Genomic DNA, 27,495 nt, shown 5'->3' on the forward strand with positions numbered 1-27,495 from the left:
AATTTTTGAAAATATCAATTTTAACCTAGTTCTCAACTTTCAATTTCAATCATGTCTATTTATCTAAATTAAAGTAAAAATAATAGTAATATTAAACATGTCTTTCGTATTGCTATATATTTCTTCAATTTAATTTTTTATCATCAAGAATTTCAACTATAAAAAATTTGAACATTTTTCTACTCCAATTTAACCAAATGACTACAATTAAAATTAAAAATTAAAAACATGAGCAAAATTAATGATTTTAAAAACTCGGGCCATAGATAGAACAAGTAAAAAAATGGCATTTTTCAATGACTGAGACAGAATTAAAACAATATTTAAAAAAAAAGAGTTGAGCTACTTAAATAGCAGATTTAGAAAAGTTCAAGCACTCTTAGTATAACTTTTCATAAATAGAAAATAGTAGCAGGGAAAATGTACAAAATGACTAATATTTATCCTAATTTTACTTGACACCTTTATATTTTTCATATTTCAATTATAACCCTCATATTTCTTCCGTCAACAACTAAAACGCACGAATTAAAGAGAACATGTTATGATTAATGTGTCACTCCTTTCATGCCACAAGACTCCAACATGACATGCTTTTAATAAAAATATATAAAAATAAACCTAATATTTACTATGATTTTCACTGAACCATTTAACGTTTTTTTTTGAATCTCAAAGACCACCTTAATATTGTTCGAATTAAATATTTTCATTAACAAATATAGCGTGATATTAATTTAAGGATTTACTGGCATGCCAAGTTAGAGTCTTGTGGTAGAAAATGAGTGTCACATCAGATAACTTAATAGGAATGGACGTCCCCGTTAAGTCAATGTGTTTTTTTTTTGTTAACGGAAAAAATATAAGAGTTATAATTGAGATTCAAAATACATAAAGGGGCTAAGTGAGATTTACGATAAACATTAGGGTCATGTCTGTATCTTTTCCCTCATTAGTATGTAAAATCCGTGTACGTACTCATCCTAGTCCACAACGCGCTTTGTCGGACCCACAAACAACACACTCTCCTCTTTAATGTCGTACTATCTGATGTGTCCTCTCAAAGAAACTGTAGTTTCACCAAAACAATATAAGGTTGTTGAGTTGAGTTTCACTCTTTTTAGCGACCATATTTAATTCACTGCATAATAAACGACGAAATATTACACTCCATGATCCAAACCGAACCCATACTTCTTTTACCAGATGCAGCCAAACCCAGATAATGGACACCACATGGAAGATAATACATAGCCCACATCCACAATATAATTCTAAAAGTTTAAAATTTTCCGGGTTCATTTGGATTTTAGCTATACATTACTAAATTATTGACCCTTATAAATGTTTAGCTGAAATGTTTTATTTTTTCTACTACAAATCAGTTTGTTCCTTCAATTATTTGGCGCATGTTGGTCTCTTTGCCTGCTGTTTTTATTGATGGTTATCGGTTGTTACCAACGGCAGAAAGTGGCGGTTAGGATTTGTTTTGTGTTGGGTTGGTGTAGTTATGTCGCAGAAGAGGCAGCCTGAGGAGGGTAAGCCTCGTTCTGATGGGGGTAGTTCTGAGGAGAAGAGGAGGAGGTTTAATTTGAGAAAGTGAGTTCCTTTCATGATTTTGTGTTGGTTTTTTATTTTGTTGGATTGAGTTTTTAATTGGGTTTTAGTCATTGAGTGGGATTAAATTGATTAAGAACTTGTTTGATTGTGTAAAGAATGGTTAAATTGAAGTGTTCCTAGGAGAAAAAGTTGCTCATTGAGTATGAGATGTTGAACTTGAATGTAAACTTGGAGGATTGATGTGATGATGGTGGTTCTGTTAAATGAGGAATAGGCTTTTTGAACTGTAGAATGGATAGAATTTGTGAATGTGATTTAAGAATTCTGCCATTGGATGCGTATTGCGTCCATTACTTTTAAATTTTCGTAAATGAGATTTGTTAAGTGTTAGTTGAATACATTTTCGTTGGAAATTTTCAGTATTACAAATGGATATATTGTTTTCTGATATGATTCGTCATGTTAGTATCTTTCGATATATTTTGTGCTGGCAATGCTAATCTTTGTGTGTCTAATGTGTTTGTTAATGATGTCTAGTGTGGTTCAGGAGGTTATTAAGATGCAATCTGTCCAGAATTTATTGGAGCCGATTCTGGAGCCATTGATTCGTAGAGTGGTAAGCGTGTTCCTATGTCAACTTCTATGACAGTGAATTTCAGTACAATGTATAGTTATAGTTATTCTTTGAGTGATGCTTGTTCAGTTGTTTGTTGGTTCCATTATAGTATAGAGTTATAGTTGTTCTTCCATTGTCAGCATCATGTGTCTTGATATTACTTAAGATGGATATTCTGTGCAACACAGTTACTATGCCGGACCTCTTTTGATCATACTTGATCAATCTTCCAATATGTTTCATTCACAGGTCAAAGAGGAAGTTGAATTGGCTCTTAAAAAACATTTGGCGAATATTAAGCGGTAAGAATCAATAGTCTGAAGATTATGAAGTTGTTATCCATCCATCTTATTGCATTTGTAAGAGGAAGTGACATTTCTGTACTTTTAGAAGCTTGTGATGTCTGCTAGACTTAGAATTGCTCATACTTCTTTTATTCTATGCAGAAACTGTGGGAAAGAAAATGATTTCATTGAATCGAAGAGCTTTAAACTGCAGTTCTCAAACGGCCTTTCTCTTCCGGTGTTTACTGGAGCTCGAATTGAAGGAGAAGAATGCTCTTCGATCAAAGTAGTTCTTATTGATACTTTCACTGGAAAAATTGTTAATACTGGCCCTGAGTGCTCTGCAAAGGTGGAAATTGTTGTTCTCGAAGGAGATTTTGATTGTGAAGAGAGTGAAAATTGGACACATGATGATTTTAAGAATAATATTGTCAGAGAGAGAGAAGGAAAGAAACCTCTTCTTACAGGAGATGTGTTTCTAAATCTAAATGAGGGGATTGGTTTGGTGGGTGAGATTTCATTTACAGATAATTCGAGCTGGACTAGAAGTCGTAGGTTCAGAATTGGGGCAAGAGTTGTTGATAGTTTTGAGGGAACTAATGTTAGGGAGGCAAAGACAGAATCCTTCATTGTCAGGGATCACCGAGGAGAATGTGAGTACTTTTCCAAGTTTTACTCTGAATAAAGTTGTTCATTTATGTACTACTTCTGAAAGCATATAATTTCTGTTATACTGCAAATTCCATCCTCGTGATTACCATGGTAGTAGACTGAAGGAGTAAACAGAAGTTTTAGTTTTTCTTTCATGTACTGGTTGATTTCTCCTTGTTTTTAGCTTCTGATAACAATTTTGATTTGGACTTCTGATTCATGGCCCATACTGTAGAAAAATATTATGATTTACTTTAGTTGAATGGGAATTTGGTTATTGTCAATAAAGTTAATAAGGAGAAAGGAGTTTTAGTTTAATTGAATTAGAACGATACAGGTGAACTATGTTTTAATTGTTGGTTTCTGGTTGCAGTGTATAAGAAGCACCACCCTCCATCTCTTTTTGATGAGGTGTGGAGATTGGAAAAGATCGGCAAAGATGGGGCTTTTCATAAGCGTTTGAGCCGGGAAAATATTAAAACTGTTAAGGATTTCCTGACACAGCTTTTTCTAGACCCTCAACGCCTTCGCCATGTAAGAATTCACTGCTTTTTTGTCACATTGCATTTTATGTTTATATCTTTGATTCTTTGTTATATTTTATGTTCATTTCTCGTTAAGGATGATGCGTTTATGAAATAGTTTTTCTAAAAAAAGAAAATCAATCTCAGAATGGTTTTATTGGGGAAAAGCTACCTCTTTAGCTGGTATGCTCATCTTTAAAACTTCTAACCAACGTTACATTTACTACCTTAAACCTCGCAACTATTTATGCTTGCACTTTCACCATGGTGGACAAATTAAGTCCATGTGGGATTGGCATCTATTTTTTATATTCTACTGGGCACATCTTTGGTGATCTAAGATTCACCTCAAAGGCTGAAACTTTGAGTGTGGACTTCATTTAATCTAACTTGCAATGTCGTTTTATGTTATGCATGTTCTTCGTTCAATCTGTGAATGAATAGTTCATCTACTGTGTTAGGTTCACATATATGGTTAAAATGTGTGCGGATCAGTAAGTAATGATTATGTAATGGGTTATATGTAGATTCTTGGGACAGGCATGTCTGCCAAAATGTGGGAAGTTACGGTAGAGCATGCTCGGACATGTGTGCTTGATAAGAGACTGTACTTGCATTTTGCTCCCAGTTCTCAACAAAAAAGTGGAGTGGTCTTTAATGTCGTGGGACAACTAACGGGACTGCTCTCAGACTGCCAGTATGTTCCTATTGATAAGCTGGCGGAACCTGAAAAGGCATACTTCTATTACAACTCTATGTTTGTTGTGTAATTGCATGTTTTTTCCATGCTTGTTCTTCTGTTATTTTTTGTTTCTTACTGTGAAGTTTGTGTTCAGGCTGATGCTCAAAACTTGGTTATTGCTGCTTTTGAACATCCCGACGAGGTCATTACTTTTGAGGATGAAGCCTGTCTGGTGGACGGCTCTTCACGCTTGTCTAACATCCCTTACCCCCCGAACTCTCCCAGGACTGACTCTAACGGGGACAAACTTTTGGCTTCACATAAAATTGGAGAATTTGATTATGCACCACCAAATGCATCATCCCCGGATATCATTTCATCTATGTATTCTGTTGGAGGTGTGAGCGGCTTGGATGATTATGCATTGCACAATATCGAAAATATGGGTCTTAGATATGATCAGAGTTTGAGTTTCCCAGGCCATGTCCCTAACACCCTCATATGCGATACAGATACCATGACTCGGGCTTTCTGTGATGATGATCATCTGAGGTTTTTTGATTCAGATCTTCAGTCTCAGAACCTTAGTTTGGAAGCACCGGCAGATTTACAGAGCGCACTTGATAGCTTCTTGTTGACGCGTTCAACAGCTGTTGCTGTCGATAAAGCTCAAAGGAGATGGACAAAGATCTCTAGTGTGTTGAAATGGTTCTCTATTATGAGACGCGTGGCTTCGAAAAAGACCCGTGTTTCCGAAATTCATAGATACAAGTGATGGACATGGCAATAGTTTTTATGATGTTACAGTGGAAAGAGTAGTATTAGCCGAGTGCTGCCCGAGTAATTAAAATCCGTGTGCAGTTGTAGAGACAAATTGGCTTCGACAGTTGTGTAATACATGGCTCGGCTTGGTTGTGAAAATTAGGAAACTATTTTTGTTTTACAGTTGCAATGTAAATATGTAGTTTTGATGCATACATGCAATCAGAGGCAGGTTATTGGTTGTAATTTTTCAAAGTTGAGTGCAGAATACAAAGAGTGAAAGCTGCAAAACTGGTATGCTCAAAATCCTGTAGTTTTTATGTTGAGTTTATCATTTTGTATTTGTGGAATTTGCTCAATCAAAGGCAACTGAATCATAGGTGTTTACATGTGTGCTTACATGTGATGTAAGATTTTGTATTTGCACATGTTTGGCAGGTATGAATTTTCACAGTTGGTAAAATTGTTAACCAAAATTAAAATAAACATGTAATGCAAAAAAAAAAAAGAACTTTTTATATAAGGTAATTTCAGTTATAAACATTATTGATAAAGTCTATTAAAATTAATTGGAATTGCAACTTCCATTAATTTAAAATCCAAATCTAGTTGGATGAATGGAAAATTATACGATACAATGATTGTGCCATATTATTCATGCAACAAACCAGTCAGACATTTGTCATGTTGGAACATTAAATTAATGATAAAGAAAATGCTCATGACATGCTGTAAATATGATATGACATAACTGGGATGAATTCATTCGGAAGTAGCTTACTGTTTAAAAAACAATCATCTGTGACCTATAGACACATATTGTTGCCTTTGTGAATCAAAATACTAATGTGCAACCGATGCAGCTTATGAACATCGTCATTTCATAAGAAACTAGAAACTGCAGGCAGGAAAATAACTTTATCATTAACAAAATTCTCTACAAATGGGTTATCTGATATGAGGCAACTCTAGAGCAAATTATTGATACGAGTATAGGATATAAGACTGAGATTTATATATGCATTTCTATAGTATCAACATATGAATAGTATAAGAGGTTGCATGTCGAGAGAGAGATTTTTTTTTTTAGTAATCACTGGTATCGACAGAGAGAGTTCACATCTTACAAGCGCTGCTATCATTACATACTGCACCCTGCAATGACAACATTAAGCCATAACCAACCAGACTGACCTAGGGGACACATCAGAAATACATAAACAAAAACAGCAATTGTATCAGATAATGTGGTTGCATTATAAGGTCATAAATGCACAAATATTTCTAATTGATGTAACATATTAAAAACGGGAAAATGGTCATATATGCTCTTAATGTTTGACTCGAGGATCAAGTAAGCCTTTAACATCCGCAAAGATTCAAATATGCCTCTAGTGTCTTAAAAATTGAAAAAGCAGTCCCTTCGATTTTGACAATCAAACCCCCAATTTATAAGTCAAAATAGGGGTGTGGTTGTTCACTTTTAAGGACGTTAGGAGCATATTTGAACCTTTCCGGACGTTAGGGGCTCACTTGATCCTGCAAACAAACCTTATGGGCATAAATAACCCTTTTCCCTAGTAAAAACCTATTAGGCATGTTACGCTATCTGCGGTCATAGGGTAGGGGGAGTTATAGATGGACTCCGGGGGTAGGGGCGGATGTAGCCAAATGAATCAATAGGCAGAGGATTGTGAAGTCACCATACATGGCTATTGAACAGCATAAATATATTACTACCACATTCTTGTAATGTTTCAGATTTTCCATTATTCAACAGAAAGTCATTGTTTGATTCATGTCAAAACTGAAATATTTTAAGGTGTGCATTAGCAAGAATATCTATCCTGAAGCTGCAAATGCTTACCTTCTTCTTTCGTGCTTCCAAAATTTGCTCTAAAGGTGCTCGGCCTAAAATCAAAACCGAAACAGAATACTGCCCTTAAGTATCATATTGCCAAAAATCAATTTAAGAATCTAATACAACATGCAGTACTAACCTGTTATTTGAAGACGATATTTAGCCCAGAAACTGTATACAGAATCAGCTACTTTCCCAATCTGAGAAAGATGCACAAAGCATGAACCAAAGAAGACAGATGCATACACAATTTACAACAACTTTTAACACTTACAGGTTTATATTTGGTAATGGAATAAACCCATCCAAGACCAACTTGTTCATATAATCTTCTGAATGCCTGCATAAATTTGTACAGAAATCAAGAACCGCACAATCAAAGAAGTACTAGTAACTCAATAATCCAAATTCAAAATGTTAAATAGAAACAAAAAAAAGTTAGGAAACATACTTCAACATCTGTTACTACAGTTCCATCAGAAAGAATTGCATGAATCCTCCCCATAGCCTACAAAAGCATTCTACACATGTCAATTCTCACAACCTAAACCTACGTTGCACGGAAACGGAAAACACCGAAACACAGAATACTGAAACGGGAAACGGTAAATTAAACGTACAGTTGTGTAGTCCAGGCCTTGATTATCTTCAGGAGAGTAATCATCTGAGCCTATATCAACAAATTTTATAGTACCATACTTTTCATTCCTCTCTCTAAGCATATTAACCTGACACATAATTAGCAAATTAATCATATTCTTACCTAATAAATGACAGAAAAAATTCAATTATCTAGTGAAAGAGCCACCTCGCGCATGCAGAGTGGACAGTCCCCATCGTACAACATTTTAATCTTCCAATTTGGGGGAACTTGCTCTTCATCTCGTTTCTTGGTAGCTACAGGATTTATAGCCGTTTGATCATGTATTGCACGAATTGGAGACGATGTGAATCCTTGAGGAAGAAACCGTGACGGAGAATTCTGGAATCTGACGGCGGCATAGCGTGGAACGGACGGCAAAGATGAAAACTTTCCTTTTCTAGCAATGCTACAGACAGCAGCAGCACCTCTCGTTGCCATTGATTGTTTCGTTTCTTGATTTTGTTTAGTGGTTTCAATATTTTTAAGGCTTCTTTTGAACAGAGGAGTTAGTTTTTTCGGTTAGTAATTAAGTCTTCGTGGCAATGTGGAGTTCACAAACTAAGCCAAGAGGGGACAAATATAAGTATTGTGGAAGTATAGGGGCATTACTGCAATACTCCAAATTTTAAATTGAGGACTTAAAGATAATTCTTTTTCTATTTTCGTCAGGTGGGTCTGTTAAATTGCAGTTTACAACAATTTGCTCCAGATTTTGTCAATTTAGCAGTAGCAGCAGCCACTTTGATCTAAAAGAAAATGGCTTTTCTACTCAACAATTCCATTTCTTCTCGCCTTCGATCTCATTCTCATGTAATTCGGAAAAAAAAATTAGCTATTTTAATCCATTTTTTTATATGTAAATTTTGATTGTATTTGATTTGTTTATTTTGGCAATGAATAATCGAAGCTTGGGAATTTAACAGGAAAGTTTATCATCATCTGTTCCGCGTCGTGGATTCCATGTCGAACTGGGTGCTCGAGAGAAAGCTGTAAGTTTTTCCGTTTCGTCTAGGGTTTCGAAAGCTGAATCCTTTTTGAGGGATTTATCTTAGGTTATTAGATGAGGAATTATCACAAACAGTTTGTGCTTCAAATTTTGGTTACTTGTAGTTTTAAATATGTGAAGCCAATTTTATCCAGACAACTCCAAATTTACAAATCTTATGTGAATTATTATCTCCGGATTGAGTCCAGACGATTTGAAATTTTAAATGTGCTCGTGTAGAAACTTTTCGTTCTTTTTACCTGTTCAAATGTCTGAATCTGCTAAGCATTTGATTTTGATACTATGCTAATTAGTAATTAGCTGAAATTGATATCAATTGCAGCTCTTGGCAGAAGACCCTGCTCTCCGTCGATTCAAATCCCACAAGACGGGCGTAAGGAGACTTAAAAGAGTGGCAGATGTTCTCACTATTGTTGTTGTAGCAGGCATGTTGAGCTCTGTCCTTTCAATTCCATTTCTCGTTGCATTTGTGTATGATGTTAGCATTTTTGGAGTAGTGGAGTTGAGAAGCAGTTTTGCGGGATATCAAATTTACAGCAAGAATTTGAATTGAACTTATATTAAATTCAAAATACACATAGTTAATAGGCTAAGTGATGAAGCATGAGCATCCATAAATTGTGTTCATAAATTATCTTCGATAAGGATGATAATTAATTAGTGGATGATAATTAAGTAGTGACCTTGATTGACTTTGGAGACTAGTAACCACAAGGTGCTAAAGTAATCTCTTCAAAACCGCATACAAATACGAGATCCATATAAATCTTGAGTTGATAGGTGTTCTTAGAGAGTTGTAGACCTATAATCTACATCTCATCTGTTTCACCATATGAGTGGCAAGTGAAGAGATTGACCTGTTTTTTGAGATAGAAATTGCATTAAGATGTTATTTACTCAGATGTTTGCTTAGTCTTGACTGCATCATTTAAACGAGCTCAACGTTCCTGCCCATGAGAGTAAATAAATTTCATAAAGGAAATTGTTCATGTTAGTGATGGCACCAATATGAGAGAGAGAAAAATATTAATGAACCTGATTATTCTGGCACTTGCAATTGCTACCTTTTGACATCATGAGTGACCATATAATATGCCAAACTAAAGGCTTTTGTATCATACATAAAACCATCTCTATTACTTTTAACCTGTCATTGAGATTTTCAAGTCAAATTGAGTCATGACATTGCTTTCCAGAGGTAATATGGAAACACTTTAATCATTAGAGGAAGTTATCTTTTGTTTATTTTTGTTGTGATTCCTTAAAATTGAAACTTATTTTGCAAAAAGTAGTTGTTTTTCATGCTCATGTCTTTACCAATACCCTAATGAATGTATGTTGTAGGGTGTTGCTATGAAATTTACGTCAAAGCTACTATGAGGGAGGAGGCTCGGAAGGCGGCTGGTGAAAGTGCGTAAACAAAAGCATGCAACTCATGGTCATGACAGCACAACCTCCTTTATGGTTTTGTGGGAGTGTTTTGAATAGAATAAGCAAGACCTGTAGCCAATTGCTTGCACTCAAAAGTTGCTTGTGTTCTCTGTTAGAATTTTGAATCTTGGCAATATTTTGGTTTGGTACATTCTAAATTGGAAAGATGAAATGAAATAGGCCCAGTAATTACAAATGTTAATCAATAATTTGGCATTAAAAAAGGTTGCAGACATTAACATATAAAGGTATTTTTATATACTTTCTGCAATTGATTGTGATGTGCTTTATGTGTTAGGTGGCTCAAGTCAACAATTAGAGGGTTAATCATGAGTGGTAGTTGCATAATTTTAGGCTCCATTTCTTTTCATAAACTAATTTTTATGAAATTATCTATTCCTCTAGATTGTGATATTTAATGTTTGGTTATGGAAGTAAGATCCTGCCTTTTCATATGGTATAGTCAATAGTGTTAGATTCCGCAGTCTGAAAGAAGATACGAAATGGTAGTTGAAGTTTAATGAAGATGGCCAAATTGAAACATGGAGCAAAGGTAGACGCTCAAAAGATGTGGTTCAGCTTTCGGTGAGTAGACTATGAAAATAGTTGCTTTCGAATATGATAGATCATGAAAATTCAACATGATAATAATAAATAATAAATAATGAAGTTTCTAATAAAGATTTCCAAAGGTTGGATTATATGAGACCAGATTATGTCACTATCTCCTAATTTTGTTATGAAAAAATGAGATATTTTAAATAGAATTATTTTTGTTGTTAATATAAATGAATCATATCTATAATTTTTTTTAATAAAATAATTAAATTTTAAAATAAAAATCAATAATATCCATTATTACATAATTTAAATCCTTCAAAATTTTAAGATAATAAAATATGTAATAAGATAAATTAAATAGTCAAAAGATAAAATTAATACTCCGGTTAATATCCATATTAAAAATCCAAAGAAAAATCAAAATGTTAAACTAGTATATTTTTGATTAGTGACTGATAATTTCTTTTTTTGGTTTTCCATCCGGTTTCCAAGGTTTCGCTCTGACTAACCCGGATCCCACCCGCGTCGCGCACCTGGCATGATGGGAGAGTTTGCCAGTGGGAATTTTTTGCATTCACAAAATTTGAATTCGAGACCTTATTTAAGCGATAACAAACCGTTTACCACTTGGACCAACTCCTATTGATTAGTGACTGATAATTTGATGACGCATCTAAACCAATATGAATAAAAAAGAAACAAAAGTGGGTTTCTTTCTGTTATTTTCTAAAAGAAAAGCAAGGAAGAATGAAGTGGATCATAATTGGATTGAGTTGTTGCCATGGTGGTGGTGGATACATTACCCTTGCACTCTCTCAAAGATTAGGCTAATAATCATGGACGGTCCTCGACCTTTGCACTAAGCTTCCCTAAACCCCCTCACCTTTCAAAAGCTTCACTAAACCCCCTGACCTTTATGGCGGCGCCATTCACGGCCCTTCTGAAAAAAAAAACACAAAATCGCGGCGCCGCCAACGATTTAATCGTTTGCATGCGTTTTCCTCGCCACCTGTCGACCCACGTGACTTGTCCACTGTCAGTTGCAACAGTCCCTCCCTCTGACATGTCGGTTGACTTTTCAAATTTTAAAATCAAAAAAAAAATTAACCGCTCGGTAAATTTTCTCTCTCTTTCATCTTCTTTCTGACATACTCTTTCTTCTTCATTATATTTGTTTTTGAAATCAGTCTTTTTCTATTTCCCATCTCCTCTGACCTAGACGTTTGTCATCGTCGTTTGGTTGCTCTTCATTTTCTCTCGTTCTGTAGTTCGCCTGCGTTGCATTTCGAGGAAGAACAAATCCGGGTATGAAAAAAAATGGTTGATCAATTTTTGTAAAGTTAGTGTCATGTGCACACTTTTTTGGTATTGATATCTTTATATGGTAAAACAGGCTAAGAAGATAATGGGAAAAGAAAAGATCTTCTTCGGCAGTGATGAGACGAAAGGGAAGAAACGGCCAGGTTCGAATTTTAATTTTAGTGTTTAGGGTAATTTTGTTGGTTTTTGGGTATGTGTTTTTGGGTACTTGAAATTGTGATTTTAGGTTTATTGTAAATTTTTAGGTTTATGGGTATGTTTTTTGGGGGGAGTTATTCTCAAGTTGGTTGTAAAATTTGTTGATTTGTTTTGCATAATGTCTGTGAATGAATGTCTCCATATTGTTTGTTTGAACAGCCCGTACTGTGGAAGTGGATTCTCAGATCCTGGAAATTGTTCTGCACTATGATGGAGAATTTGGAGAAGGTGGTTATTTGTGGGGCGACGTGTGTGCAAGATGTTTTGACATTTCCCAACTGTCACTGAATAGGCTTGATTTGTGGGCCAAAAAAATTGGAGTGAAGGGGCTGGTTATGTATTATTGGAGGCAGCCAGAGTTGGACTATCATCGAGGGATAAAACCTCTTGAACATGATAGAGATGTTGAGGAGATGGCAAGGGCTGCACTAAAAGAAGGTGTGGTTGATGTCTACGTTCGATATTTAACCTCTGATGATGTGCATAATTTGGTGCCTGAGAGTGGACCCAAGTTAGAATTGAAAGAAATTGAAGAAGATGGTCCATTTGAGCCAGTTGAAGATGGTCCAGTGGAGGCAGTTGAAGATGCCGCGGGAGTTGAAGAAGGTCCAGGTGATGAATTATTGTTGCTAGAGTGGTACGGCACTGAAGATGAGGGCCAAGTAGAAGCCTTGGAAGTGGAGATTGCTGCTGCTGAAGGCCCATCTGATGTGGCTGAAGGTCCAGAAGAAGGGTGCAGCAAAAAACAGAAGAACAAATAAAAACGAAAGAACAAATAAATGTAGCGTTGTTTTGTATTTCCGGATATTGTTGTTATTTTATTTTAAAACACTTATATGTTTTTTATATGTGCTATTTCATAATTTAGCATTGTTTATTATTTCCTGATATGTTGTTATCTTATTCAAAGACACTTATATGTTGGAAATTTTATAAATTTATTTTTAGAGAAATGAAATACGTATGGTTCATGCATGACCACTGTCTTTCATTCTTATACTTTTGTTCACATAAGGTCCCTGACTTTTTAAAATGGATTGAGTAGTGGACCCTGATATTTGTTACGCTGGACAAAAAAATATACATAAAACATATAGAACATACATTACTTACACTACTTACAGAACATGTAAAATATAATTCGTAAAGACATATAAACAAGCATAAAAGTAAGATTAATAATTGACTTCATTAAATATTCAAACATTTCAGAACGTTTAGAAAAAAATTACATTAACATCCATCTTCACCAAAATTAACCCTGAACAAGAACAAAAACAAGAACAAAAATATCCATCTTCACCAAAATTAACCAAAAAATACATAAACAAGACTACATAAACAGGTCATCCTCTTAAGCAAGCTCCGGTGCGCGATAAACACAAAACTCCATCTTGATCATACCGTCAGCAAAAAATTCGTGGTCACTATCAAGAAGGAACCCTGAAAAAGAACGATAGTAATTGCCGGTGCCTTGAATGTTCTGGGTAGTACTGTGAAACTTGTGACTTGAGTTGGCATTCACTTCAATTTCATAGGGGCAGCATCCAGCTTGTGACGGTGCAAGACAACAGATTGTAAGAATATTCCCATAACAACACGTTGTGTTGTTCAGAACAAACACAATGTCTGTGTTTTCCTCTTGGAGAATAAAGAAATTATCATTCAGCCGAACAGAAACAGGGAATTTACGACCAAAAACAAACGGCTTCACAAAATCTTTATGCATCACTTTACAGTGAGCATAAATCATTTCAGAGGTTCCCTTAACATTGCAAACTTCAATGGGGCATGAGCACTCTATGAAAGAACAGAACTTTTCGTGGTTGCTCTTTTCGGGGTACCTCACAGTTGCTGGGCATCCATAATTCTTGAACGAGCAACAAACTCTCAAAGAGTCAGCAACATCTTCAAGAATCCGGTTCCTCATTCTTCTGATAGGCAGGGTGCAAGAATGGCACTTCTGAGTCTTCTCCGAGCATGAGTTGTATGTTGCATGCCCATTTTCACACTAAATTTAGTTACAGAAAAAAATACAATTATTAAACAATACAATTACAGAAATAAATAACAGTAAACGGTAAAGATAAATAAATGGGTAAAAACCTGAATAATTGGAGTTGTTAAGGGTTCACAGCATATTGGGCAATCCATGAGTTCCATATTAAGTGAAGACACAACAATATTATCGGACATCTTCTGGTTTTTCTGAGAATAAGAACAATTTGTGTAATCTGAAATGGTTGAATCAGTTGCTGTGGTTGCCTATTTAAATAAGTTACCATCATGACTCTTCAATTTCTTTACATGCCCTTTGTGTTAGTGGTTGTGGTTAACGAAGAGGCTGCATTGGAACAATACAACTGATGGAACGGGTGTAATGAAAGGGTTTCTTGGAAAACCCATTGCTAATCTTTGCCATTAAGTTTTCATTTTTTTGGCGGTTTATTTCTCTGTGAAGTCTAATATAGCCCTTGACATTTCGACCAATTATGAAAGACAGCACCTGAACTTATATTTAATTATGAAAGACAGCACCTGCACTTAAATTATGTAATCAACGACAGTACTGTAATTTAAATTTTTGAATCACACAAAGTTTTCCCAACAAGCAAATTAAATGAGTTTAAGATAATACAAAAAATTATTGGAACGCAGTTTACTAACAACACTGCACAAACACAAGCCATTGTCACTTAATAGAAAATGCATCATTTTTTCTTCAAACAAGCAACGAATAAACTGCAACCGGCAATTGTAAATGCCACAAAAAAACCAAGCCTCATGATCTTGTTTTTCCTCTCCATGTCTGAGCACTTGACTTCCATCAGCTTGACGTGTTTCTTCAGAGTGTTTATCTCCATAAGTTGCAGACCACTATCCTGGATCATAAGCACATTTTCTTCGTGGTACATCTCAATGGACTCCTTCAATCCCTCGAAGGCCTCATTAAGTTGCTCCAGTTCGTCAGTTTTAGCCGCCACCTGAGTATGGGCATGAACTAGTTCCAGTAGAGCTTTGTTGCGTTCTTCAGTCATGCCATTAACCTCACTTTTCAAATTCCTGACCATCGTCATCTGATAGGCCATGTCGTTATCCACCCACGCAAAAAAATCGCATTGATTCTGTGTAGTGTAGGTCAAACGACAGTTAAATGGCAACAAATGAAGATTAAGTTTTAAAAAAATACTTACATTTCTCTTCGAAATGCCGTAAAATCTAAAATACTTACATTTCTCTTCGAACAGCCGTAAAATCTCCGTCCTGGATTTCGTTCGGTGGAGGAAATCTGCATACGGCATGGAATTCCACAGTCGCACACAACTTGTTTAGCTTGTCCTTCCATTGTCGTTGTGTCTTGGGAGTGGAGATCTATGGGAAGGCTGGTAAGAAAAAAAATGAGACGAGGGTTTTCAGAAAGGGGTTGAGTGTTCAGTTGAATAATGTGTTGCACCTTCATTTATGCAGGGTTCAGAAGTCTTTAGTAGAGTACTTTTATATTAAGAATTTTCATGTCTGTACACTGATTCAAGAATTAATTACATAACATTCCTAAGTTTCATAACATTCCATTCCTAAAACAACCACAACATTGTGGCTCAAAACAATCAAAAGCATGGTTCAAAATACTGCCTATGTGCACCACAATAATAATTAGCAAAATAACTACCACTAATCCATGTTCCAGCACTACTGCCTATGTGCTGTTCCAATGTTCCAGATGAAGGGCTTCATGTGTTGCGTGTGAAATGTGCTCCTGAAATTGGCCCACAAATGCCTCCAGCAAAATCGATGCTCTGAATATGGGAACAACTCCTTCACAGCATTCAACAAACCCTGCACAAGCGCACGAAATATAATCACCCATGCAATCAATAACACACCCTATAGTTTGTACATTATTCACCAAAGGACCCTGATCTTAATGTAAAAAATCTAATACAGCACATTAATCAAGATAGGATTGTACCTTTTGTTTATCGGACATGAAAACAGCGGCATTCGTAAGGTGCAGATCAACTGATAGTAGCCCAATAAACCACATCCAGGTCTCCGTGTTCTCCGTTTTAACCCAGGCATATGCTAAGGGGTACATACAGTCGTTTGGATCAATCCCTGTTGCAGAAAGAAGTTGACCACCGTATTTACCCTTCAACCAGCACCCATCCAGACAGACAATCTGTCTCATCCCATTCACGAAGGCCTGCTTCAACCCATCAAAACATACATACATTCCCTGGAACTTCCCCCTTGCTTCTTTAAACTCCACCGTGCTGCCTGGGTTGGTTCTCAAAACCTCCCTCTTATAGTCATACAGCTTCTCATATTGCCGGTCTTCATCACCCTCCAATTTGTCCAATGCTGCCCTTCTTGCTCTTCTTGCCTGCTGAATGCTTATTGATTGTTTTAGGTCCGTCTGAATCTTCTTCACAAACACTTCAGACTTATATTCAGGATCGTTTCTAAATTCTTCTAAGTACTTGTCGGCGAGGACTGCACTAGTCAGGTGGAAGTTTTTGCTCACTTTAGGACATGTATGGCGCAGATCAAGGGTCTTCACTCGGAATGTGTTGTCATTGGGATCTTTGAGGTGCAGCTTTGAGGCAAACACGTAGAACTTACATTTGCTCTTTGAGTAGCACTTTGCCCTCACCCTTGTTATCTCATTTACAGGGAAGTGCAGTTGGTACCTGTGGTGTATCCCCCACTCACGGCAGGCCTTCTTAAACTGCTCCCTGTCAGTGAACAACATTCCAATAGAGAAAGTTGGACCCTCATGGTCGTGGTCTTCATCAAACACATTAAAATCCTCCCCCCCCTCTTCTTCTGAATCTGAAATAGATCTATTTCCATCAGACTCTACGTACTCTGAATCACCACCCACAGTGTCCTGGTGAATTGTTCTGTCAACACCACCAGACTCAAATTGGGCTTTACCTTTGGGTCTCCCACCAGCCCTGTTCTGCGAAGCACCAATATTCTCTTCGTTCTCTTCATCCTGTTCATTCTCTTCATTCTCTTCAGGCAACTGACCGTTTGACCTCAACTCGGTAGTCAAATCTTCATCACCATCCAAGATGTCATAATCAGGATCCACAATGTACTCATCTAGATCATCATCCCAATCTTCAACTTCAACCCATTCATGTGAATGATGAAGCTCTTCTTCAGTGGGCATCGGTGGCTGGTCTTCACTTTGCCTTTGCGGTATTTCCCTGTTCTGGTCCTCAAATAAACCCTCAAAAGGGGGCTGATGTTGGGTCTGGAAGAAATTGTCGAAGTCCACATCTTGAGTTTGTTGAGTAGGACCCTTATCATGCAGCCCCTCAACCTCATCCATGTGCGGCCCATCGTCAGCCCCCAAATCCTGAGCTTCCTCATGTGGCCCCTGAATTGGAACTTCTTCCTCTTGTGGCCCATGCTGTTCACTAGCCCCAGCCTCAACCCCATTCACTTGCCAATCTTCAGCAGCCCCAGCCTCAGCCTCAGCCAAATCCATAGCCACATCCATATCCTCAGCCTCAGCCCCATCCATAGCCTCAGCCTCAGCCCCATCCATAGCCCCAGCATCAGCTTCAGCCCCATCCACAGCCCCAGCCTCAGCTCCAATAAGTTGGCAATCTTCAGCAGCCCCATCCCCCTTATCATGGCAATCTTCATCAGTCATCTGAACGCTTGCCTCTTCATTTGCCCGCTCACCAGCAACCTCATCATTCCCAGTGTCAGTTTGTCCCAAAAAATCTGCCCCTTCATTCCCCTGAGCCTGCGTATTTCCCTGGACCATAGAAGCCCCTTCACTTACATATTCACTTACATATGGACTCATCCATGACCCCCCACTTTCTGAAGGACCTTCACCAACAGCCTTGGTACCCAGTGGTTTACTCCCACCAGCCTTGGTAGCCAATGGTTTACCCCTTACTTTTTTCACGGGAGTGGGATACACATAAGCTAAATCTTTGGGATTTGGTATCTCCTCAATTACAACATGTGGGGGCGAGGGGGGCGGAGGGACTAAAGCCTCAATGTCTTTAACGGTCAGTTTCCTAACATAGACATCCACTTCTCCGTCCCTCTTCCCAGCACTTGCCATTTCCATAGCATCATCGTCGTGATTTATCGGTCTAATCCAATCATGAAATTCCTTGTCTTTTTCTTTCCAGTAATAATCAACTAAGCCCTCAACTTTTTCTCTTTTCATCCATCTATCTAATTTCTTCATAGTCATACCAGACACAGAATAAACGCCGGTGGACACTTCCCCATCATGGTAACCCCATTCCCCCAATGACCCATTAATGTGAAGGTTGATTTGAAAAAATTCAAAACCTGGTGACACTGCAAACAGACAAATATTTAAACACACCAACAACCATCAAGCAACACAAAAATAATAGTAAATGCCAACCAACAGAAACGTGAAAACAATAAACAACTCGTACAAAGATTAAACAAATCAAACCAACTAGTGGTCCTACAGCAGTAAACAAACATAAAGCAACTTGTAGTCCTATGTCCAAAAGCGGCTAATAAATCAAAGCATAGAATAACAAACATTTACAGAAACCAAAGTACTATGTGGTCCTACATACCTTCCACCACTTCGTCACTATCGCTCTCATCCATTAAACCCCATCCAGCAGTTCCAGGTGGTCCCGTTCGTTCTCTTTCCTTTGATTTTCCTTTTCCTTTCTTTCTCATTTTTGTAATTCTTTCACTATAAAAACCTGTCACACAGAGAGCGTAAATACACCACGTTAATCAAACCCTAAACCACATGAACCAGATAACAAGAGTAAAAATCAATCTTTCTCACTCTAAATTTATGTTTTGTTCCTTCGTTATTTTTTCTTCTTCACAATGCAAAAACACAGAAAGCACGGAAGATGAACAGGCAATCGACGAGACAATGGCGGTGTGAAAATGAGAGTTTCAGAAGAAAAAAGGGAAGAGAATGAGTTTCAGAAGAAAAAAGGGAAGAGAAGAGAAGGATGAAAGAGTATGTCAGAAAGAAGATGAAAGAGAGATAAAAGTTACCGAGCGGTTAATTTTTTTTTTGATTTTAAAATTTGAAAAGTCAACCGGCATGTCAGAGAGAGGGACTGTTGCAACTGACAGAGGACAGGTCACGTGGGTCGACAGGTGGCGAGGAAAACGCATGCAAACGATTAAATCGTTGGCGGCGCCGCGATTTTGTGTTTTTTTTTTTCAGAAGGGCCGTGAATGGCGCCGCCATAAAGGTCAGGGGGTTTAGTGAAGTTTTTGAAAGGTGAGGGGGTTTAGGGAAGCTTAGTGCAAAGGTCGAGGACCGTCCATGATTATTAGCCCAAAGATTAAGATGATGTGATGACATAAAACTATGTCCAAAAATATTCATATTAAAATTCCTAATTCTTTTTAAAAAATTATATTTTCAATAAGTAAATAAATTATTTTTCGTCCCGTTTTTTAAAAAAAAACATATTTTATTTTTATATCTGTCATTAGTAAGAAATATATATATTATGTTTTTAGTGTCATTTTATATGATTTTTTTTAAATTGTAATTTTAAATACAATTTTCAAGATGGAATAAAATGTTGGCGGCTAGTTTTATCGAGGTAATTCCCTGTTTTTGTCAAAAGTGGCTCAACCTTAACCGTCGATTCCACCTGCAACCGTGAGTTCCACAGTACATAAATTAAGGTAATTCAGTAAAAACATGACAAAAACATTTACTACAAAAATACCTCCCGACAGAGACAGCTTGCATTTTCTCTCTCTCTTTTAAAGCACACCAAAATATTTCAAAGTCATCACACAAAAACGAAACTGCTACTCTAATAATTATCTTTGTTTTATTAAATTTGATTTTTACAACTTTATTTCTTCTTCTGAGCTGTTCAGAATTTTGAAAGTCTTCCATTCCTCAAAACAAACTAAATTTAGTGAGTTGAAGAGGTTAAACTAAGCAAAAAAAATGGCAACATTTGGAGGAACTACCCAGAAGTGTAAAGCATGTGACAAGACTGTTTACTTAGTAGATCAACTTACTGCTGATAATAAAGTTTATCATAAAGCTTGTTTTAGGTGTCACCACTGTAAGGGTACCTTAAAGGTTACTTCTTTCACTTCCTCTACTTACTTAATTGTATTCTGAATAATTAAAGACTGGGTTTTTCTGTTGTGTTTTGATGTTTTTTTAGTGTTTTTGATGATCATGAGCTTGTTTTTGAGTTGAATGTTTAGATTTAAGTGTGGATGTGTGTTTGAATGGATTAAAAATGAAAGTGGGATTAGTTTAAGTATGTATTACTGGTATTAGGTGTGTTTTTGTTTAGTTAATTTAGTGATTTATATGATTGATCATGTGAAGGTTAAGTAATGATCAGTATGTTTGTTTTGCCCTTTTGTGGGGTTAATTCAGATCAGATTTGTGTTTACTGCTTTTTGTCTGTAATTCTCTTACATGGAAATTTTAATAGGATATTATATTGTTTTGCTATGATTTTTGTATAGGTTGATTTGTGATAGTTTCAATTGTTTGGCCATAATCATGTTTAGATTCTAATTTTGAGTGGTGAAGGGGTGCAGCCCCGCAGCGCGATCAATCAGAGAGCAGTGGGGCTGAGAAGGAGATAGATCTTAGTTTTAAATCTTTTCAATATATAGTTGGGAAGAGATGCAATTAAAGAATTGGGGGAAAAAAGGATTTGGAACTGAAAACTATCTTAGACATGTCGAAATGATCACTGGTATAGTTGCAAATGCATATTCAATAGAATGAGTGTGATTTAATGTTAGAAGTTTCGAGAACTTTGTTCGAATATCAAGGAAAAAGCATATTTAGGGTTAAACAGAGCCAAGTTGCCAATTTCTTACAGTGTTAAATTGTTAATCCCCCATGTACTCTGTTTTCTGCTTAAAATATCCTGTTTTACGTTTGACAAGCAACAACGTACAACATCAAATGAAAGCAATAGTTCAAATTTCATCTCTTGCTATCTAGTAATTGTAAATTTGATGGAAGATGATGCTTTAGCGGTATAACTAATTAGCTGGAAGATGACATCTAAGCACACTTAGCAAATGAAATTGGTAAAAGTATAAATCTTCGAATTAATTGTGACCTGGATTGTTGTGGCATTATTTATATGCTTGAATGCCTCGATTGTTAGTTTTTATTTTATGTAGTTCTACGAACTTCGTTACTTCAACAATTCTTCTGTTACTGTTTAAATGTGTTTTTGAGGATAATTCTATCAAATTTGTACTGTCACTCTATCTATGTTTCTCATAATCTGAATTACAACATCAAGTCTGCTTATATACTTGCAGCTTGTGACTAATACAATTGACAGCATAAGTTTGTTATGCTTAACCGAAAAAGTAGTAGAAATAACCATGTCACAAGCTGAAATTTTCAAATCTGAGTGGGCTGATCATGAGTGATGAACTTTGTGACTGTAAGGCTAATCAAGTGCAGATGATTAGTTGAGTATTTCTGATCGAGTCTGAGGTGTTTTTATTGTAATATTGGCGTGATCCTTGTGTTAATAGTTGATTAAAAGTATGGGATCTTTACATTTTTCTTGTGCTTCTCTTACAGCTGAGCAATTACTCCTCTTTTGAGGGAGTGTTGTATTGCAAACCTCACTTTGATCAGCTATTTAAGATGACCGGAAGCTTGGATAAAAGTTTTGAAGGTCATTACTTTGTCAAACATTTTCTAATACATTATCTGTCTTAATCTTTTCCATACCATCATCTAATTCAATGCTCTCAATTTCTCTTCTATAGGTGCTCCGAAAACTGTTAGAGACCGATCCGCTGATCAGGTATATCAATGATTTTGTATCTTCATTAATATTAATGATCTGTGTATACAAGTATTTAAATTTCATGTATGTTATTCCACAGGCCAATAGCAACAGCAGAGTTTCGAGCATGTTTGCTGGAACCCAGGATAAATGTGTTGCTTGCAAGAGAACTGTTTACCCCATCGAAAAGGTAAATGTGTAAAATTAATTTAAAACTAATCATGTGTTATACAGTAGAAAATTACATGTCAGTCTTGTGCTATATATATATATATATACACACATATATATATATATATAGTAGCTAATCATATTTCTGGGGTTTTGTGGGTCTGAAACCGGCGAAAGATGTTTTTTTGTGTTTTTTTTGTTATTAGTTCAACAACATGAAAAGTTTCATTTGAATGTCTAGACAACACAGTGTCTGCATCTGTTCCACATCATTTCACTACTTAATAAATAATGTTGATTGTATAACTGATTTCATGAGCATTTCTTTTTAAAATTTAGGGTTAATTCCTAAAAAAATCATGAACTTTACACGAAGTTTCATTTTAATCATGAACTTTAAAAGTTGTCATTTAAAGGCACGAACTTTCATTTTGTTTCAAATCTATCGTCAAAGTAAAATCTGGTGTATTTTATCTAACCAAAAATTCCTAATCCTATATACTCTAACTAAAAGATAATAAGATTTAATGTTGATTTATAATTTGGGTCTTTCATTAATGGTTTATTGAAAAATTTAGTCAAAAAAAATACACTGAAATGATAGATTTGAAACAAAATGAAAGTTCGTGCCTTTAAATGGTAACTTTTAAAGGTCGTGATTAAAATGAAAGTTCGTGATTTTTTTAGGAATTAACCCTAAAATTTAAAGGAGTATCGAATGAGGTATTCAAGAATGTGTGTTAAAGTTTAAACATAAGCGCTTCAACTTTGTGGGTTACAAAATTTCTTTTATAACTTCAACTTTGAGCCGAACTGAAGCCCAACTTCAAAAACTCTTGTCAGTCAATTCCCTGCTATGTGCACGAAAATTTTCCGAGTCTTATATTTTAGTATTTCATTTCCATTTTTGAAAATGCTTATGAAACTCCGAAACTGTTTATAGGCTATTCTCGTAAGAAATGTCATTTTACCATCTTCTGTTTCAGCTCTTTTGTTTCCGTGCTACTTAGTTTCACTTCAGAGATGATAAACATAATCTGAAGGAAGATTAGAAATAGATACGTAACTGTTAACTTTCTTCTTGTTTCAGGTGGCGGTGGACGGAACTTCTTATCACAAGGCTTGTTTCAGGTGCACTCATGGAGGCTGTGTAATCAGTCCCTCAAACTATGTAGCCCACGAGCATCGTCTTTATTGCAGGCATCATCACAACCAACTCTTCAAACAGAAAGGAAACTTCAGCCAGCTCGACAAGCACGAAGACGTTACGACATCAGCCGAGATACCATCAACTGAGTGAGAATGTAAAATCTTTGACAAATCTTGAAATGTGTAGTATTTGAAGGAGTTCTATTGCTCAAAGCCGGACGGGAATGTCGAAAGTTTGCGAGAAGAGGTGCTAGCTATAATAATATGATTATGGAGGAAATGATATATTAGTTGCGGATTTCCAACTTTTCTTGAGTGTGAGTTTTTGAATGTTTAATAATTACAGTTTTTTGGTGTTGTATTTGTTTGAATAAAGTATGAACATAAAAGCACTGTTTTGTATTTAATATTTATTTTAAAGTTTTGAAGTAATTTTTCGGAGATTCTCTCATTTGCATGCTTTTATTAAAGAAAAAACTTGTCACTCCTAAGCATCATTGCTAATTATAATGGCGTGGCTCTACTTTTAATCACCATGAAGTCCATGACCATCTCTTGAAGACAATCTGAAAAGTCTCAGATTGTGTTTCTTTGAAATCAAAGTTCTTTTTTCTTCAGAAAATTAAGTCTTTTTCACCAAGAAACTGTACACAAACTCTCTGAAAAAGAAATATGAGCTACCAGCTCGGGTTCACGGAATTTCCACAAAAATGAGGAAATGTGATACTAAGCAGTGTTTTAAAAACCAAATTGGTGGCTGAACTAGTGCGACCATCGCTTTTCTGTTTGACAGATTCGATCGCCAGTTGATCAATTGAGTAACACTATGAAAAAATGGGCCTAGCGTATGGTATATGTCTCTCTTAATAATTCTCATGGACCGATGTCAAGAAACTCAAGGCACAATTGTCCAATACCAAGAAATCTAAGGCAAAATTGCCCCATACCGAAAAACTGGCTCGTTCAATTGAGTTCCTAAAACTTTCCGGTTCAGTCCGGTTCTTCCGGCTCAATCCGGTTGGACCAAATTTTCAATTTTGAAAGGTTAGTTAGATTGGACAACTGGTTTGTGGCCAGTCTTTTATTATACTCGTTGAACTGACCGGTTCGCTCCGATTCTTTATCATTGATAGTGAACGCAAAACAGACAAATGTCAGTTTCGATTGTTTTCTTACTCTTTTCGGCATTCTTTTTTTCTGTTATTTCACTTTAAATTTTTTAGCCTCTTTCTCATTGTTACTACTTTTTTTTTATTATTATGGTGCTAAGTTGTATTGAGAGGTGTTGCTCTCAATATTAATTAGGGAGACCCAACTTGTGACGAAAAAATAAAGACCCAACACGGCTCAGTCAAGTATGGCGTGGCCTACATATATTGCTCCACACCTAAATTAATCTTCGATTCTTTATATTCAATGATTGTTCTAAGTTGAGACAAATTTTATATAGTTCTACAATTTTGGTTATTAGCGGCAAAATGTTGATGGATTTTGGCCCACTACTTAAAGAATTCTAGGCACTATCACAAATCTCCACCACTCAATTCATATAAATATGTAATATCAAGAACAATAAATGTAAATTATCAATATTATTGTAAAGTTTCTATACTTAAAAGAATGTTCTAATGGTGAGTTGATTGCAGTTATACTCGGACAGTGACGGAAACAGAAATTTAAAATTAAAAAACGAAAAAAAACTAATAAAAATGGGCGACTATAGAAAAAACGAGATAAAAATTATTGAACAATTAAAAAAATATTATGAAATAATTAGCTATTAGCGGCCTCCCGTCCTTTATCTAGGTATAAATTATCAGTGAAAAAAAATGAAATTCTTTTATATTTTTATTTTTGCTTTTATGGCACTGGTCTGCTGAAATGATGCAATGGGTAGTATGTACTAAAAAGAAAAAGAGTAGCCACTTCTTTTAATGCATTGAGAAATTAAAAAATATCAGTATGAAATGATTGATTCAAAGTCAAAAATACACAGAGGCTGATGATACTAGTTATTTTATTTCTTTGAGATCTTTTATTTCCAAACCATATCTTATTTCATTAATGTAAGCTTGTGCCAAAATCAATATGATACATATTATTATTTAATCATATTATAAAAATAAAAAATTTGGATTGATTTTTTTGTTTTTAAAAAAATTTAATTTACTTCTTACTTCTTAGATATTATTCTAACGGGTATGTTAATTTGATTCTTTGTTGATATCTCATTAATGATTAACTAACAGGAGGGGATACTACAAAGGGAAGTGACAATATCAACTCAAAAATCTCCAAATTTGTATTTTAATCCCTCTGTTATTTCTGTCGGTCCATTCTCAAACTATATGTTTAATATAATCTAAATATGAAATCCATTGATTCTTGCATAAGTCAATCTGAAGCATACCTGGGCATTAAAATTTTCCATTTTCAAGGCCACTCTTGATCCTTAGCAACAAGTAGCTGAAAACAAATCTTTGTGCAACGTTAAGACAATAATTAAAAAATTAGTATTTTTTTAAATAGTTTGAAGTAACTCATATTATTGAAAAATTAGTTTATAACAGTTTAAACAACAAACTAATAATATAGAGGATATTATTATGATTAAATTTTATTGTAGAGTCAACGAACTAAGTCAGTGTCTTTAGAAGAATATTATCATCAATCCGGGCTGACGAGAGACGCATAATTTCAAAAATAAAAGGTGTGATATAATAGATGATGTTTTTAATAAGTGATTCTAATTGCAAAGTATATAAAATTTCTATTTCAGATTGCAAAAATTATTACTTTATTTTAAATTTTGAAACAGTTCTTAATAATTTACGATTTTATTTGCATCTAACCTTAAAAATAACACAGATTATATAAAAAAATAACCAATAGCATGAGCAAAAAGTCTAATTTTAATTTAGAAAGTAGAATATGCTAAAGATTACAACTATGTTTAATTAAGAGAAGTCCTTTTTCTATACAACTGTGAAGTACTCAAATCTACAATTTGATTGGGAGATTCACTGCAATTAATCTCTCTGTTACACCAACCCTGCAGCACCAGCACCAGCATCAGAATCCCTGCTTGATCTCTGTATTAATTAATATTTTTTGCAAGAATGGCAGATTTATGTGCAGGTGTGCTGATCTGTTGCTTGTGTCATAAGAAACATTGATTATTTGGTGGCAGACTCTAAGATGCTGTTGAGTGAAGGTTGCCATGTTCTTGATCTGCCTGTGACTGTGCCACTGCCAGAGTTGGTACCTGTTGCTGTTCTTCCTCTGTTTCTTTCTGTTTTGTTGCTCACCTGAAAATATTAATTTTTTGGTACCAACGACGAGTCAGTTTTTATGCAGTAATAAAAATTAATACTCATTTGCACATGTGCATTAAAATAAACTAGTATTTCTAATATACAGCGGCGGAATCAGAAATTTTATTCAAGGGGCGGCTGGCGTTTTTAGGGGCGGTTCAGATGATTGAACTACCCCTAAGAAGCTTCAGAGCAGCGGAGGGAGGCGGATGACCAGCTGCACCCCCACCCTCCGTCCCTAATTTGTGGCGGAATTATTTTTGAAAACATTAAATGAATATAGCTTGTAAATTTTTTAAAACAAACCTGATAATTCTTGTCAAGTAGGGATCTTTTTACTTCAAAATCTACTCCTGAACTCACATCAGCCTTCTCTGATGATGATTCAGAAACCCCTTTTTTCTTCTGCTTTGCTTGTTTCTTGGCCAACAACCCTTTCATAACATCTGAAAACAAAAGAACTCACATAAGTACCAAAAAATAAACCAACTCATAATATACAGACTTTAAAACATAATTAATGAACAATAAACAAACCTTCATTAGTGATTAGTCTATAAACATGGCCAAGAACAAGTGTATCAGTAGGCCTGAGCAGCTTGATTCTTGTTATCCTAAGAGAATCATTCTTGGCGGCCGTGGCGGCGGTGGTGGTGGTGGTTTTGTTAGGACATTGAGCATTAGAATTGGGGTATAAGGTGGTGGAAAGAAGAAGAGCAATATAGTGACCAGGGTTCATCTTCATGATCTCAGAAGCATTTACAGGCCAAAAGAGTTTGTCAACCTTACCACTTGGGTATTGTATCACTAGTGTTGCTGTATCTACTGCTTGACAATTCCCCATTTTTTTCTCTTGTTTGGTTTCAGAGAAATTGAATTGAAGAAGAGTAATAAATAAAGGAGCAGGAGGAGGTTTTAAGATACAAGTAGTGTCTTTATAGCCAACACCAACTTATTCTTTT

The 27,495-nt window shown here is 35.7% G+C and overlaps 7 protein-coding genes across 9 annotated transcripts; 4 read left to right on the forward strand and 3 right to left on the reverse strand.

Moving 5' to 3' along the window:
• Positions 1-1,066: 1,066 nt before the first annotated feature.
• Positions 1,067-5,466, forward strand: LOC126671768 (calmodulin-binding protein 60 A). Of its 2 annotated transcripts, none has more exons than XM_050365570.2 (7): positions 1,067-1,599; positions 2,098-2,176; positions 2,426-2,478; positions 2,623-3,113; positions 3,485-3,645; positions 4,163-4,369; positions 4,472-5,466. In XM_050365570.2, exons 1-7 carry the CDS (start codon positions 1,511-1,513, stop codon positions 5,090-5,092), a joined length of 1,701 nt encoding a protein of 566 aa, XP_050221527.1. In that variant the 5' UTR covers positions 1,067-1,510; the 3' UTR covers positions 5,093-5,466. The 2 variants fall into 2 exon arrangements, with proteins under 2 accessions (XP_050221527.1, XP_050221528.1); XM_050365571.2 differs by having other exon boundaries at positions 2,108-2,176.
• Positions 5,467-5,978: 512 nt separating this feature from the next.
• On the reverse strand, positions 5,979-8,118 carry LOC126671769 (uncharacterized protein At5g50100, chloroplastic). 2 transcript variants are annotated; one of them, XM_050365573.2, is made up of 7 exons: positions 7,749-8,118; positions 7,561-7,668; positions 7,392-7,448; positions 7,215-7,280; positions 7,080-7,140; positions 6,947-6,990; positions 5,979-6,273 (listed from the first exon to the last, which is right to left on the reverse strand). In XM_050365573.2, exons 1-7 carry the CDS (start codon positions 8,019-8,021, stop codon positions 6,196-6,198), a joined length of 687 nt encoding a protein of 228 aa, XP_050221530.1. In that variant the 5' UTR covers positions 8,022-8,118; the 3' UTR covers positions 5,979-6,195. The 2 variants fall into 2 exon arrangements, with proteins under 2 accessions (XP_050221530.1, XP_050221531.1); XM_050365574.2 differs by having other exon boundaries at positions 5,979-6,234; positions 7,749-8,117.
• Positions 8,119-8,235: 117 nt separating this feature from the next.
• LOC126671771 (succinate dehydrogenase subunit 7A, mitochondrial) lies at positions 8,236-10,281 on the forward strand. Its single transcript, XM_050365576.2, has 4 exons — positions 8,236-8,393; positions 8,507-8,572; positions 8,912-9,014; positions 9,934-10,281. Exons 1-4 carry the CDS (start codon positions 8,340-8,342, stop codon positions 10,005-10,007), a joined length of 297 nt encoding a protein of 98 aa, XP_050221533.1. The 5' UTR covers positions 8,236-8,339; the 3' UTR covers positions 10,008-10,281.
• A 774-nt stretch (positions 10,282-11,055) lies between these two features.
• Positions 11,056-12,987, forward strand: LOC126671770 (uncharacterized). Its single transcript, XM_056105276.1, has 3 exons — positions 11,056-11,886; positions 11,975-12,044; positions 12,259-12,987. Exons 2-3 carry the CDS (start codon positions 11,987-11,989, stop codon positions 12,858-12,860), a joined length of 660 nt encoding a protein of 219 aa, XP_055961251.1. The 5' UTR covers positions 11,056-11,886; positions 11,975-11,986; the 3' UTR covers positions 12,861-12,987.
• A 2,302-nt stretch (positions 12,988-15,289) lies between these two features.
• On the reverse strand, positions 15,290-19,428 carry LOC126672895 (uncharacterized). The gene is made up of 5 exons (XM_050366846.1): positions 18,917-19,428; positions 18,693-18,827; positions 16,070-18,438; positions 15,794-15,936; positions 15,290-15,482 (listed from the first exon to the last, which is right to left on the reverse strand). Exons 2-5 carry the CDS (start codon positions 18,799-18,801, stop codon positions 15,290-15,292), a joined length of 2,814 nt encoding a protein of 937 aa, XP_050222803.1. The 5' UTR covers positions 18,802-18,827; positions 18,917-19,428.
• Positions 19,429-19,865: 437 nt separating this feature from the next.
• LOC126673833 (LIM domain-containing protein WLIM1-like) lies at positions 19,866-23,660 on the forward strand. Its single transcript, XM_050368136.2, has 5 exons — positions 19,866-20,197; positions 21,689-21,785; positions 21,880-21,917; positions 22,000-22,089; positions 23,161-23,660. The coding sequence occupies exons 1-5, from the start codon at positions 20,060-20,062 to the stop codon at positions 23,368-23,370; spliced, it is 573 nt and encodes a 190-aa protein (XP_050224093.1). The 5' UTR covers positions 19,866-20,059; the 3' UTR covers positions 23,371-23,660.
• A 2,453-nt stretch (positions 23,661-26,113) lies between these two features.
• On the reverse strand, positions 26,114-27,453 carry LOC126675375 (uncharacterized). Its single transcript, XM_050370008.2, has 3 exons — positions 27,071-27,453; positions 26,840-26,979; positions 26,114-26,527 (listed from the first exon to the last, which is right to left on the reverse strand). Exons 1-3 carry the CDS (start codon positions 27,375-27,377, stop codon positions 26,396-26,398), a joined length of 579 nt encoding a protein of 192 aa, XP_050225965.1. The 5' UTR covers positions 27,378-27,453; the 3' UTR covers positions 26,114-26,395.
• Between the last annotated feature and the right edge of the window lie 42 nt (positions 27,454-27,495).

Source organism: Mercurialis annua, linkage group LG3, assembly GCF_937616625.2.
Source record: "Mercurialis annua linkage group LG3, ddMerAnnu1.2, whole genome shotgun sequence".
Classification (NCBI taxonomy): Eukaryota; Viridiplantae; Streptophyta; class Magnoliopsida; order Malpighiales; family Euphorbiaceae; genus Mercurialis; species Mercurialis annua.

What these genes read in the sequence shown, in the direction of transcription:
- LOC126671768 (XM_050365570.2), top strand. Translation starts at nt 1,511, where the DNA reads ATGTCGCAGAAGAGGCAGCCTGAGGAGGGTAAGCCTCGTTCTGATGGG. An exon ending in CATTTGGCGAATATTAAGCG is followed by an intron (nt 2,479 to 2,622) that starts GTAAGAATCAAT and finishes TATTCTATGCAG; the next exon opens with AAACTGTGGGAAAGAAAATG. An exon ending in ACCCTCAACGCCTTCGCCAT is followed by an intron (nt 3,646 to 4,162) that starts GTAAGAATTCAC and finishes GGTTATATGTAG; the next exon opens with ATTCTTGGGACAGGCATGTC.
- LOC126673833 (XM_050368136.2), top strand. Translation starts at nt 20,060, where the DNA reads ATGGCAACATTTGGAGGAACTACCCAGAAGTGTAAAGCATGTGACAAG. An exon ending in ACTGTAAGGGTACCTTAAAG is followed by an intron (nt 20,198 to 21,688) that starts GTTACTTCTTTC and finishes CTTCTCTTACAG; the next exon opens with CTGAGCAATTACTCCTCTTT. An exon ending in CTGTTTACCCCATCGAAAAG is followed by an intron (nt 22,090 to 23,160) that starts GTAAATGTGTAA and finishes TTCTTGTTTCAG; the next exon opens with GTGGCGGTGGACGGAACTTC.
- LOC126671769 (XM_050365573.2), bottom strand. Translation starts at nt 8,021, where the DNA reads ATGGCAACGAGAGGTGCTGCTGCTGTCTGTAGCATTGCTAGAAAAGGA. An exon ending in GTCCACTCTGCATGCGCGAG is followed by an intron (nt 7,669 to 7,748) that starts GTGGCTCTTTCA and finishes ATTATGTGTCAG; the next exon opens with GTTAATATGCTTAGAGAGAG. An exon ending in TGGAAGCACGAAAGAAGAAG is followed by an intron (nt 6,274 to 6,946) that starts GTAAGCATTTGC and finishes TGTGTCCCCTAG; the next exon opens with GTCAGTCTGGTTGGTTATGG.
- LOC126671771 (XM_050365576.2), top strand. Translation starts at nt 8,340, where the DNA reads ATGGCTTTTCTACTCAACAATTCCATTTCTTCTCGCCTTCGATCTCAT. An exon ending in GCCTTCGATCTCATTCTCAT is followed by an intron (nt 8,394 to 8,506) that starts GTAATTCGGAAA and finishes GGAATTTAACAG; the next exon opens with GAAAGTTTATCATCATCTGT. An exon ending in CACTATTGTTGTTGTAGCAG is followed by an intron (nt 9,015 to 9,933) that starts GCATGTTGAGCT and finishes TGTATGTTGTAG; the next exon opens with GGTGTTGCTATGAAATTTAC.
- LOC126672895 (XM_050366846.1), bottom strand. Translation starts at nt 18,801, where the DNA reads ATGAGAAAGAAAGGAAAAGGAAAATCAAAGGAAAGAGAACGAACGGGA. An exon ending in TAGTGACGAAGTGGTGGAAG is followed by an intron (nt 18,439 to 18,692) that starts GTATGTAGGACC and finishes GTCTGTTTGCAG; the next exon opens with TGTCACCAGGTTTTGAATTT. An exon ending in ATTGGAACAGCACATAGGCA is followed by an intron (nt 15,483 to 15,793) that starts GTAGTGCTGGAA and finishes TTTTCTTACCAG; the next exon opens with CCTTCCCATAGATCTCCACT.
- LOC126671770 (XM_056105276.1), top strand. Translation starts at nt 11,987, where the DNA reads ATGGGAAAAGAAAAGATCTTCTTCGGCAGTGATGAGACGAAAGGGAAG. An exon ending in GAAAGGGAAGAAACGGCCAG is followed by an intron (nt 12,045 to 12,258) that starts GTTCGAATTTTA and finishes TTGTTTGAACAG; the next exon opens with CCCGTACTGTGGAAGTGGAT.
- LOC126675375 (XM_050370008.2), bottom strand. Translation starts at nt 27,377, where the DNA reads ATGGGGAATTGTCAAGCAGTAGATACAGCAACACTAGTGATACAATAC. An exon ending in TAGACTAATCACTAATGAAG is followed by an intron (nt 26,980 to 27,070) that starts GTTTGTTTATTG and finishes TTTTGTTTTCAG; the next exon opens with ATGTTATGAAAGGGTTGTTG. An exon ending in TACTTGACAAGAATTATCAG is followed by an intron (nt 26,528 to 26,839) that starts GTTTGTTTTAAA and finishes TAATATTTTCAG; the next exon opens with GTGAGCAACAAAACAGAAAG.